Below are 13960 nucleotides of genomic sequence, written 5' to 3'. Positions count from 1 at the left end.
AGTGTGTCTAAAAAAGTAGACTAAAACGTCCTTGCCCCCGCTGTATTTTATGATAAGTTAATATTCTCATGACCCAGACGTTATATAGCATTGTAATACAAATATCACGTTGTTCGTTCATAAAAGGAATGTTTAGATACATCGCACTGTCTGCTAATATCTACAAATATTATTAAATTGTATCATATGAAATTATGAAGAGTTTTGGTCGAAAGTAACGATATCAAAATCACGTCCAATATTTGGGTACGTCAAAGCAGTCTGGAAACACAGACTATCTTCGATCAGCGACAACGTGTCCTCAGATGACTTTTCTGGCCTACGTGCAAAACTTCACAAAATGTGATCACATCACGTGATCCGTGTTTTCTTCGGAAATAAGCGTCCTGTGTTGTTATGGTCACTCTTCAACTCGGTGCATGCACCCGTGGTGGGTGGTACAATACTCAATTTCGATAATGAATGGTTGTGGAATTATTGAAATGATTTGAAATTTGAATGGAACATTCTTGAATTGCTGGCAAAACACAAACAAAACAAAATTGTTGAGACGTGATTGCCCTCCCGGGGGAAGTTTCTGTAGAAACGTGCATAAATTTTAATGGCCATTTTCGTAATGTAAGCACATATTGTATGCATATGCCTTTGTGCAGTGTCTCGATACGAAAAAGTATCAGAATTCAAATAGTTGTTGCTACGGTAGGCCTATCGATCCCTACCTCACTACGCAATTTGCACAGGTGAAGAAAATAATTCGCAAAGGCATATGCATAAATTTTGTTAAATTACGAAAATGGGATGTCCACGAACATACACCGATGTTGGATTTCGAGAAACTGGCCCCTGGTAAGCTTGCAGATAGTCTACAATATATATACCTACCGTAGGCTATGCTAATTATTTTTTTGGGCTTTAATACAACATGTGTAGGCCTATATATGCATATCATGTTGATCAAGAATTTTAATAACATGCTGGAAAGGTAATGTAAACTAATAAAATAACCTCTTGCCAATCAATCACCGAATTACACCAATCATGCAAACCACTGCTAAAACTCACTCAGATCCTCTCTCCTAAAGTCTCCAAAAATATATTAACCGAGACCTAAATCAACACACCTCACTCAGAGTAAGTCCAGTGCCAGTCTGCCTGTGTTTTATTACAAAGTATCTAGCATGCTGTTCATGTGCTTCATGCAAAGTATATTCAAATCAAATACATATCATCAACCAATAGCAAAATGGGATTTAATAATAAAACTGAATATTCATAAGGAAAAGGAGAAGAGAACCTATGATAAGTAAGAAGTGGAAATATGCAAATGAGAAGAGAACATACCACCTGTTCTTACTTGAAGCGTTGGTATGTGGAGAAGAATGGTGGAGATGAATGGATGGAATGAATATGCAAATGATGTGAAATGAATATGAATGGAGTAGAAGAGACTAGAGAAACCAATAGTAATTGTGACAAATAAAAGTAGGGAATGAGTCTAATTTTAACTCTTACAGTAACTACAATGTATTCGAAAATCATGAGATAATTACGATCGGCCGCTACACAACTAATGGCAAGGCCATACCCCGTTTCGCCCTTTGTTTTGATGTTTTAGTCATGTACATGACCTGCTGCTCAAAGAATGGAATACAATGTGACCTTCTAGTCTTGGTCTTGTTGATTGACCTCAAGTGACTGCCTGTTACTCTTGTAGGCCTATATACCTATCATTTTGTCTTTAAGTAGTTAAAGGGACCCAATGTATATGGATATTAGCAGCCGATAACGTCGTCTATTAATCAGCACGTATTTCCGTTTAAGCTAGGCAAATTTGTCTTTTGCAACGTCGTAGAGGCATTATGTAAGCCTACATATGCGACAATCACTCAACATAGCTTAAAAGAAAAATTAACTAAATTAACTTTAAAAAACTTCACCATGAAAAACGATATTATTGTCATCACATTAGTAACAATTATGGGCAAGTGTTGGAAAGATTTACATATTTATAAATGAAAATTTCCGACATCTGTTTATTTCTGTCAAGTAATAAATGTTTTATTTCATTCTGAACGACCCTGGTTCACGTCCCTGACCTTGCTTGTTTTTGTTTCACGAGCTACCAGCATGGTGATCAACGTGACTTGCCCATGCTTTGCACTCGATACCCAAACATAAATTAACGCACACGCAAACACACGCGCGCTCCGATCCGCATTCGAGAAGTACCTAGAAAATTATTCTGGCCCGGTGTCTGGATTTGGCTAGACGTGTTGTTGGCAGACCGTTTTTGTGAAAGCATTTGAAGCGAAGCTTTGGCGAGGGAAACATGGAAATTGGAGGTAAGTGAATGTTTTGAAATCATTTGTAACTGTAATCACCTGGAATTATTCTACCATGGAATGTGTGAGCATAATCACGACGAGCGTTTTTCAGGAAATCTTATCTGTTTTTTTTCCTTCTTTACTATGCACAGATTGCCTACTGCAGTGGTCCACTGTACGTTCACCGTGTACGTTCTGCTGTGAGCTGTAACAATAAAGCGATCAGCTGTTCGAGGCCGCCACGCTAGCGCCATTCAAGACGCTTGTTTTTCTGCCACTTTGATGTAGAGAGGCCTTAATTGTTTCGTAATGCCGGGCGTTTTGATACCATCTGAAGCGATGGCTAAAGCAGGGAATGAATTCGACAATGACGGCTTGGATAAAAAGAATGGTTTCGACAGCTCAAATGCTGTTGATATTAAAGGAAATGGCATTGCAGACCAGCACTACATGAAACCGGATTGCTTACCCTTGCAGAAGCTTGATGGAGATTTATACGATTACGAGCATGTATCTACCCCTAGCTGTTCGCCTCCATCATCTTCGCCTCTTGATGCGGATATCGGCTCAAAGGAAGGTATTGAGGATTGGATAAACTCTGGAACCCCAACCAATGGTTCCTCCATGAAGTATTTTACACCTATAAGTCCTATTGTATCTGAGCCAGACGAGGCTGGGGCATGTTCATCCTCGGACAATGGGCACATGATGTGTCCTCAAGCACACCCAGGTCTGGATTGGGATGAACTGTTCGCTCTGACGGATTACATGGGAGTTGCAAACAAAAATCCATACCTCGGTAATAATAATAACAATTGTGTTTCTCTTTTGCCAAACCCCAGAAGTTTGACATCGCCCCCCAAATGTGAAAGCGTGGGCAGTTCTTGTAACGATGTGTTTGACGTGTTTGTAAACCCAGCAGCTTACAGTGCAAGTGATGAAAGTGAAGAAAGGTTATCAAGTGTTGACTCGGAGTCGACGATCAGTGAAACGGACAGTGATGCATCCAGTTCAAGACCTAGGAAATCGAGTATGCGAAAGAGGCCTAGGACCCCACCAGGAAATCCGTCAAGAAAGTCGGTCAGGTTCGCTGATGCTCTTGGACTAGATCTTGAGACCGTTCGCCATATCCTTGAAATGGACCCGTGTCCGTCACCTCCAATGACAGTTTTAGCCTTTGAATCACCATGCCAAACCATCTCCAAGTCCGTCCACATGTGCTTCGAGCAGCCTGGAGGTCATCCAGACTTCCTTCAGAGACTCTGCCAGCAGAACATCTGCCTAGAGAATGCGATGATATCTGAAATGACAGTTATTGGAACCATCAAGGTACGCAACCTGGACTTCTGTAAGGAAGTCCGTGTCCGTTACTCCTGGGACAACTGGACAACACATGCGAACATCATGGCAAGATATGTTGCAGGTTCCTGTGATGGACCAACTGATCGGTTTAGCTTTGGTTTCACCATACCACGGAGATATGTTGGAGTCGGTGACAAAGTATTCTTTGCAGTGTTCTACAAGGTTGCCGGCCGAGAATACTGGGATAACAACAATGGACTGGACTATATGCTTCTCATCGAAGAAAAGGTCAAAACAAAAGCAAAAAGCAGGTGAAGGGTATGTGTCGTAAGTAAATATTTTGATAGATTATTAATAGATATGAAAGTTGTTAATATTATAAGAGGATTATATATTATATTATTGCACTGAAATAGATCACGTCATGACCACTTGAAATTGAAATGTAACGGTGCAATCTTTGAGAAAGTTTATCACAATTTCATGCATTAAAAGTACTATGTCCCATTTGCAGGCCAAAAAAATGGAAAGGTTAAATTCCAACGGCATTTGAAAGATAATACTAATTTAGAACTTCCCTAAAGAAGGTGGGGCTTGAAAATGTCTTCGAGTGGGAAAATTACGACTATTAGTTGTCAAATCGACTTAGGAGCTATAGAGCCCATAAGTAATAGTCTTGATTTTCAGACCATTGTACCTAATGGTCATACGTTTTATGCTGCGCAAAGGATCAATCAGTTTAATTTTGACCATCACAAGAAGTGGGTTATTGATGTAGACGAATGCTCATGTACCCTTTACAGCTCATTTTATTTATGTTATTACCAAAGAAGAAAAAAGCCAGTCAGTCACTCAATTGTGTCTGACAGTGCTGTCTTGCAAGTAAACGGGTTTCCTTGCATAATTTGAATATTAGGACACTGCTAACGTTTAAATTTCACAGATAGGACAAACATGACATATTCATAATTCCTGCAAAGTTCTACAGAATTTGAGGTTGGCTGCAAAAGGGACATAGTACCTTTAATGTTGACATTTTATTGTATGAATGGCGACATATTCACTATAACATCATTAAAAAAACAAAGATTATATTGTACTGTTGTACATAAACAAAAGCAATCTTTTCAGGAAAAAAGGGCTTTTATTCTCACTAGTCACTACAGTATATCCAGATGTAGTTAATAAGTTACAACCATATTTTCATCGTTTAAAGAGGAACATTTCATAATTCAGTATAGAATCACAGAAAACCCCAAAACAATATAGTTTATTGCCTTTGGGGGAAAACATGGTTGCATACTAGTGAACATTTTTGATTTGTAATAGCCATATTGCTTACCCTTGCCATTTTATATGATTATTGGGGCTACCAGTCTGAATGAATTTGTTATTCAACTTGAGCGCATTTATGTCAAAGCCCCTTCTTGTGTGTTTCTGAAGACGAGAAACTCTTTGAACAAAGTTAGAAGGTATGCTTGCAGTATACACAAGGAACACTGTTATGACTGCATACTGGAAAGCTAGGACACTTACAACAACAAAACGATAAGAGAGAGAGAGAGAGAGATATGGAGGTGCTTACCATTGTCCTGTTGGTCGCTCTAGTTCTTCTTTTATCTCAGAATGAATTTGGACAATGGCAGTTTCTCGGTCAATGCCATACTATTTTTATCGAGTTGGACCCTTTGATAATGTTAGATCGAGAGGTGTCTTCTTGCACTTCCACTTAGGACAACTCGTACATAATGCTTTGAAAGCTAAACAAACCACTCTAGTGAAAGATATTTCTATTTTTGTGCAACTAAAAGTTTACAAGATCTCTGTGTTTTATTTCCTACATTCTCTTAGTGACTGAGACTCCCCCATGTCCCCCTAAAATTGAAAATGTTTTTTTCTTCAAATGTTCTTCAAGAAATAACTTGAAGTTTATTGCAAATAAAGTCTACACTTGTCTTCTTCACATTGTGCAAAGTTCAGTCTGAGGATATTTGAAACCTTTGAGTCAAAAGTATGATTCTTTATTTATCATTCTTTTACACCCAGCCATAAAACAGAATCTTAACTTTATAAGTTGTGAGTCATATTTGACTGATGGAAATTAATGTCCTTATCTGTAAAGCAAACGGTCAGTGACCTTTCAATATTTACATTAATATATTAAGTAGCATATTATTGACAGAGATAAGAAACAGATTGTATATCACTATCAGAAAATGTTCGGTTCCCGCTCTTTCAGTAAGAATCGTTCTGAAACCAGGGAATCTGTCCTTTCGTGAAAATCTGTCCTTTCGTGTGAATCTCTTGAGACATGCACGAGTTGTATTAGCATTAGTAGAGTATAGGTAGTTAGAAATACATATATTGGTCTACATGGCCTCCATAATTCAAACGGTGAACTATATTATCTTCATTGAGAAGGTGATTACTCGTCAAGTAATCTGGAAGCTAGACTAATGTTCTGTTAAAGGTCGGGTGATATCCAAATATAAGTTGATTCCTGTCGATGTGCAGGGCCGCATACAACTCATATTTAGTTATTCAAACGTCTAAATATATAGAGGACATATTTTTGAAATATTTTTTTTGGTCCCTAAAAAATCGAAACGACTCGGCCAGCCGCTGAATAAGCGGGTGGGGGGGGGGGGGGGGGGGGGGGGGGGGTAAGATATATATTATTGGTCCCTAAAAAATCGCAACGACTCAGCCAGCCAGTACAAGTATTTTTGGGCACAAAGTGCGCAAGAAATAAATGTTTGGCAGATTTATCAATGTCTTCACAATATTTTAAGGATGAACAACATACATGTACATGTATCCTTGAAATGATAGCCATGAAATACTGATCGTCTTATTGTTCGTAAAGATCTACATTTGAGTCACAGTCATTGATATTGAAACGGGTCACATAAATAGAGAATAGTATCTCAATACATGCAGGTATTGTTTTTTTTTAATTCAAAACATGTCTGTGTACATGTATACTAAATTGTTTCATAACACAAACATCGTACTATTGTATAAGTCGTAAATTAGTGGTTAAATTAGTGGTTAGTTTATCTATTGTTTGTGGTAATCCAGGTCATCAAAATATGTGCGATTTGTATACATGTGTTTATTCGGTGAGTTTCAAGTTAACTAAAATCCATATGAATATACCTCGCTCTTTTTTAAACAAACATGATTAATCACGGCTCTAACCCATCGGATTTAGGAACATTTACCTCATATGCATCTGTTAGAATAATATGTATCGACTTGCGCAGTTATGCTTTCTGTTTTATAGTACATACATGTAGGCACAAACCATGTAAAGCTGCATTTGTAGATCTATGTATATGAAGTCGTTAGTGTTTTCTAGATTTATGTAATGTACTTAAATTATTTTTCTTATCACAATTGGTTTCGCATTCTTTTTATATACTAGTTTTCTTTAACTTATCCCTTCTCAGATTATTAGGTGGTCTGTCGATGACAGATCACCTATTGATTTCGTTAGAATTTTCTTTCTTTATTCTTTATTCTTTATTCTTTATTCTTTCTTTATTAGGTGGTCTGTCGATGACAGATCACCTATTGATTTCGTTAGAATTTTCTTTCTTTATTCTTTATTCTTTATTCTTTATTCTTTCTTTATTTATTTTTATTTATTCCGTACACTTTTTTTGTGTATACGTTTACTCGAACTCGACCTGGTCAATTTCCTTCAAATTTCTGCTAGTCATCAGGCCCTATGATATGAAGTTCCCGAAACCTTTTTCAAGTTCATGGGGTCATCGTGACGTCATCCAGGCGCCATTTTGTAAAAATCAGGTCATTATCATATCTCAATAACGAGTAATCAAAAATAAACCATATTTAGTATACATCAACTTCCGGTCAAAGGTCAACTAAAAATGTCAACAAAATCCGTGCGCGCACCTCGACGCGCACGTACGCCCGCTTAAAATTTTTAAAATGCTCCAATTCATCCCAAATTTTGTTTGCACACGTTTCAGGTCATTTTAAGCATTTCAAAATTTTCCGTCCGTAAGTGTCCCCGCGCGCGTTGCGCGCGCTCACAGCGCGCGTAAAAAGTCAAATTTAATTTTTTTTACATGATTTAGATTCCTCTTACCGTAAATGACAATTTACATTAATTTCAGTCACTCTTGACCTTTCATAAGGCCGTGAGCGCGCGTCAAAGTTCAAAATCCGCGCGTGCTGCTATGGGCAATATAATGCAGATTTGATCAAAAACATGCCATTTTAAAAATCAAAATAGCTCTTCAGATAGTCCATTGACCCCCAATTTTTATATCATGGTTGGAAAAAGCATGAGTTGGAGATATGAATTCATGTCTCATTTGATCCTCAATTAACTCATGACGTCATCATAATGGCCTCCGAACTCAAAATTTCAATTTGCATATTATGACGTCAGCAGATTTTTGAAAAATTGATTGTATCTCTGTAAATATTGATCAATTTTCTTTCAAATTTTGATATGTTCTACCTGAGAATATTCTCTACAAAGGCAGTTGACACAATATTTCATTTTGACAATGGTATCATGGCGTATTTTTGCGATTAAAGGAGGCATGTCAATTTTTCACATTTTGCGTGTATTCTCTATGGGACATGATTTTTTCTCAAAACTGTATTCTACATTCTCGTATTTTGCGAGCAATATCTCCGTATTGTTATCTTCGTTTACGCTGAGCTTTGAGTATGTTTTAGCTGAGACAATAAGCTATCACAAGTGTGCCCTTTATTTTTCGATCAGATGCCGGGATCATGCTCATATTTCACTTACAAAGTGGGATTTCAGAATTCCATTTTCCGTTTATGCGCACGTTTGTGTTCGTAATGGTCGTACGCAACCTAGAATCTCCTTTTTTTTGTCTATCATAGTATTGCCCATTTTATTCCGAACAATTTGATACCATGTTTATCTCTTTATGACCATTAATAACGAAATGAGCGTCCGTTCAAGGTAAATTCCGTTCGAACATTCAATTAACTCATGACGTATTTATGATGGCCTCCGTTCAAGGTAAATGTCCGTGCGTGCGAGCTCTTGTAATACATAGCATATATGGGCAAAAACATGCCTATACAAAATCCATTGTAGCTCTTTAGGATGCAAGATGAGCCCATTTTTTTTTTTCATATCTTGATAAAGTATGAGTCGGAAATATGATTTCATGTCTCATTTGACCCTCAATTAACTCATGACGTCATCATAATGGCCTCCGAATTCAACATTTCAATTTGCATATTATGACGTCATCATATTTTGGGAAAATTGATTGTATCTCTGTAAATATTGATCGATTTTCATCCAAATTTTGATACGTTTTAGCTGAGACAATTCTCTACAGATGCAGTATCCACAAATTTTCATTTTGATGAAAACATCATGGCTTTTTTTTGCGATTAAAGGAGGCATGTCAATTTTTTACATTTTGCGTGTATTCTCTATGGGACATGACTTTTTCTGAAAACTGGATTCTACATTTCCGTCTTTCACGAGCAATATCTCCGTCGTCTCAGCTTAGTTTTCGCTGAGCATCGAGTATGTTGTAGCTGAGACAATAAGCTATCACAAATGTGACATTTATTTCTCGATCAGATGCCGGGATCATGCTCATATTTCAGACCACCTTAATCGTCCTCGTGACGATTTAAATTCTAGTTAGGTGGTCTGTCGATGACAGATCACCTATTGATTTCGTTAGAATTTTCTTTCTTTATTCTTTATTCTTTCTTTATTTATTTTTATTTATTCCGTACACTTTTTTTGTGTATACGTTTACTCGAACTCGACCTGGTCAATTTCCTTCAAATTTCTGCTAGTCATCAGGCCCTATGATATGAAGTTCCCGAAACCTTTTTCAAGTTCATGGGGTCATCGTGACGTCATCCAGGCGCCATTTTGTAAAAATCAGGTCATTATCATATCTCAATAACGAGTAATCAAAAATAAACCATATTTAGTATACATCAACTTCCGGTCAAAGGTCAACTAAAAATGTCAACAAAATCCGTGCGCGCACCTCGACGCGCACGTACGCCCGCTTAAAATTTTTAAAATGCTCCAATTCGTCCCAAATTTTGTTTGCACACGTTTCAGGTCATTTTAAGCATTTCAAAATTTTCCGTCCGTAAGTGGCCCCGCGCGCGTTGCGCGCGCTCACAGCGCGCGTAAAAAGTCAAATTTAATTTTTTTTACATGATTTAGATTCCTCTTACCGTAAATGACAATTTACATTAATTTCAGTCACTCTTGACCTTTCATAAGGCCGTGAGCGCGCGTCAAAGTTCAAAATCCGCGCGTGCTGCTACGGGCAATATAATGCAAATTTGATCAAAAACATGCCATTTTAAAAATCAAAATAGCTCTTCAGATAGTCCATTGACCCCCAATTTTTATATCATGGTTGGAAAAAGCATGAGTTGGAGATATGAATTCATGTCTCATTTGATCCTCAATTAACTCATGACGTCATCATAATGGCCTCCGAACTCAAAATTTCAATTTGCATATTATGACGTCAGCAGATTTTTGAAAAATTGATTGTATCTCTGTAAATATTGATCAATTTTCTTTCAAATTTTGATATGATCTAGCTGAGACAATTCTCTACAAATGCAGTCACCACGATATTTCATTTTGACCAAGGCATCATGGCGTATTTTTGCGATTAAAGGAGGCATGTCAATTTTTCACATTTTGCGTGTATTCTCTATGGGACATGACTTTTTCTCAAAACTGGATTCTACATCCTGTCTTTTGCGAGCAATACCTCCGTCGTTTTAGCTTTGTTTACGCTGAACTTTGAGTATGTTGTAGCTGAGACAATAAGCTATCACAAGTGTGCCCTTTATTTTTCGATCAGATGCCGGGATCATGCTCATATTTCAATTACAAAGTGGGATTTGTGCATTCCATTTTCGTTTACGTGTAATCTCTATGGGAAATGTTTTGGTATATCGGTAACGCACTTGACTTCCGACCTCGAGGTCCCTGGTTCGAGTCCGGGCGTCTCCAACAATTTTTTTTTCTTCACTTTTTTTTCTTTTTGACCGTTTCACTCTACCATCTCCTTTGAATATTAAAACACGTACAATCGCAAATAATGTAATAAACAACCATATTTATTTTATTATTACCCTATTATCACTAGATCCATTACTTTTTGCGTGTAATCCTTATGGGAGATGACTTTTTCTCAAATCTGGATTCTACATTCTTGTCTTTTGCGAGCAATATCGCCGTTATTTCGGCTTGATTTTTGTTGATTTTTGAGTATGTTGTAGCTGAGACTATATACTATCTAAATGTTCTCTCAATTTTTTCAGTCTGATGTCATCGTGGTCTGTTGATGATAATCATCAACATCATCATGATCATCATCATCATCATCATCGTCATCCCCATTACTATCAAGATCATCATCATCATCATCATCATTGTTTACATGTCTATATAACTTCTCCCTTTCTCAATATAGTAAATATTATAATACATCATAAGACTTGAAGACAGACCACCTAATTCGTCCCCATGACGAATTAAATTTCTAGTTAGGTGGTCTGTCGATGACAGATCACCTATTGATTTCGTTAGAATTTTCTTTCTTTATTCTTTATTCTTTATTCTTTATTCTTTATTCTTTATTTATTTTTATTTCTTCCGTACACTTTTTTTGTGTATACGTTTACTCGAAATCGACTTGGTCAATTTCCTTCAAATTTCTGATAGTCATTAGGCCCTATAATATCAAGTTCCCGAAACCTTTTTCAAGTTCATGGGGTCATCGTGACGTCATCCAGGCGCCATTTTGTAAAAATCAAGTCATTATCATATCTCGATAACGAGTCTTCAAAAATAAACCATATTTGGTATACATCAACTTCAGGTCAAAGTTCAACTAAAAATGTCAACAAAATTTGCGCGCGCACCTCGACGCGCACGTACGCGCGCATTAAAATTTTAAAATGCTCAAATTCGTTCCAAATTTTTTTTGCACACGTTTCAGGCCATTGTAAGCATTTTCAAGATTTTGCGCGAGAGCACTTTTTTGCGCGCGTTTCCGCGCGTAAGTGCGCGTACTGACATTTTACAACATGGAAACGCCAAATTTTCTCTATCATATCAACCACATTTTTCCAAGCATTTTGATACCTTGTTCACCTTTTTCTGACCAGTGATAACGCAATGAGCGTCCGTCAAAGTTTACAGCACACGCGGATCTGCATTATCCCTATCCACATTACATGTGCAAAAACAAGCCTATACAAAATTCATTTTAACTCTTCAGAATGGATAGATACCCCCAATTTTTTTCATATTTAGATAGATCATGAGTCGGAGATATGATTTCATGTCTCATTTGACCTTCAATTAACTCATGACGTCATCATAATGGCCTCCGAACTTAAAATTTCAATTTGCATATTATGACGTTAGCAGATTTTTGGAAAATTGATTGTATCTCTGTAAATATTGATCAATTTTCTTTCAAATTTTGATATGTTTTAGCTGAGAATATTCTCTACGAATGTATTTGCCACGATATTTCATTTGAACAATGGCATCATGGCGTATTTTTGCGATTAAAGGAGGCATGTCAATTTTTCACATTTTGCGTGTATTCTCTATGGGACATGACTTTTTCTCAAAACTGGTTTCTACATTCTTGTCTTTCGCGAGCAATATCTCCGTCGTTTTATCTTCGTTTACGCTGAGCTTTGAGTATGTTGTAGCTGAGTCAATATGCTATCGTTAGTGTGCCCTTTAATTTTCGATCAGATGCCGGGATCATGCTCATATTTCACTTACAAAGTGGGATTTGATAATTCCATTTTCCGTTTACGTGTAATCTCTATGGGAAATATTTTGGTACATCGGTAACGCACTTGACTTCCGACCTCGAGGTCCCTGGTTCGAGTCCGGGCGTCTCCAACAATTTTTTTCTACACTTTTTTTTTCTTTTTGACCTTTCACTGTACCTTTTCCTTTGCTTATTAAAACACGTAGAATCACAAATAATGTTATAAACAACCATGTTTACTTTATTATTCCCCTATTATCACTTGATCCATTACTTTTTGAGTGTAGTCCCTATGGGAGATGACTTTTTCTCAAATCTGGATTCTACATTCCTGTCTTTTGCGAGCAATATCGCCGTTATTTCCGTTTGGTTTTTGTTGATTTTGGAGTATGTTGTAGCTGAGACTATATGCTATCTAAATGTTCCCTCATTTTTTTTCAATCAGATGTCATCATGGTCTGTTGATGATCATCATCAACATCATCATGATCATCATCATCATCATCAACATCGTCATCACCATTACTATCAAGATCATCATCATCATGATCATCATGATGATCATCATTGTTTACATGTCTATATAACTTCTCCCTTTCTCAATATAGTAAGTATTATAATCTATCATAAGACTTGAAGACAGACCACCTTAATCGTCCTCGTGACGATTTAAATTCTAGTTTATTTTTATTTCTTCCGTACACTTTTTTTGTGTATACGTTTACTCGAACTCGACCTGGTCAATTTCCTTCAAATTTCTGCTAGTCATCAGGCCCTATGATATGAAGTTCCCGAAACCTTTTTCAAGTTCATGGGGTCATCGTGACGTCATCCAGGCGCCATTTTGTAAAAATCAAGTCATTATCATATCTCGATAACGAGTCTTCAAAAATAAACCATATTTGGTATACATCAACTTCAGGTCAAAGTTCAACTAAAAATGTCAACAAAATTTGCGCGCGCACCTCGACGCGCACGTACGCGCGCATTAAAATTTTAAAATGCTCAAATTCGTTCCAAATTTTTTTTGCACACGTTTCAGGCCATTGTAAGCATTTTCAAGATTTTGCGCGAGAGCACTTTTTTGCGCGCGTTTCCGCGCGTAAGTGCGCGTACTGACATTTTACAACATGGAAACGCCAAATTTTCTCTATCATATCAACCACATTTTTCCAAGCATTTTGATACCTTGTTCACCTTTTTCTGACCAGTGATAACGCAATGAGCGTCCGTCAAAGTTTACAGCACACGCGGATCTGCATTATCCCTATCCACATTACATGTGCAAAAACAAGCCTATACAAAATTCATTTTAACTCTTCAGAATGGATAGATACCCCCAATTTTTTTCATATTTAGATAGATCATGAGTCGGAGATATGATTTCATGTCTCATTTGACCCTCAATTAACTCATGACGTCATCATAATGGCCTCCGAACTTAAAATTTCAATTTGCATATTATGACGTTAGCAGATTTTTGGAAAATTGATTGTATCTCTGTAAATGTTGATC

General features: G+C 37.1%; 1 protein-coding gene across 1 annotated transcript; it reads left to right on the top strand.

Annotated features, from left to right (window-relative positions):
• Positions 1 to 2225: 2225 nt before the first annotated feature.
• Positions 2226 to 4194, top strand: LOC115920318 (glycogen-binding subunit 76A-like). The gene is made up of 2 exons (XM_030975878.1): positions 2226 to 2342; positions 2477 to 4194. The coding sequence occupies exon 2, from the start codon at positions 2634 to 2636 to the stop codon at positions 3939 to 3941; it is 1308 nt and encodes a 435-aa protein (XP_030831738.1). The 5' UTR covers positions 2226 to 2342; positions 2477 to 2633; the 3' UTR covers positions 3942 to 4194.
• Positions 4195 to 13960: the final 9766 nt, after the last annotated feature.

The sequence above is a fragment of the Strongylocentrotus purpuratus genome, unplaced genomic scaffold, assembly GCF_000002235.5.
Source record: "Strongylocentrotus purpuratus isolate Spur 01 unplaced genomic scaffold, Spur_5.0 spur5_scaffold_8, whole genome shotgun sequence".
Lineage (NCBI taxonomy): Eukaryota > Metazoa > Echinodermata > Echinoidea > Camarodonta > Strongylocentrotidae > Strongylocentrotus > Strongylocentrotus purpuratus.
The sequence above is the reverse complement of the archived record's forward strand: the minus strand, read 5'-3'. Positions and strand labels throughout refer to the sequence as shown.

Bases quoted from the DNA above. Each gene is read 5' to 3' on its own strand.
- LOC115920318 (XM_030975878.1), top strand. From the start codon at position 2,634: ATGCCGGGCGTTTTGATACCATCTGAAGCGATGGCTAAAGCAGGGAAT.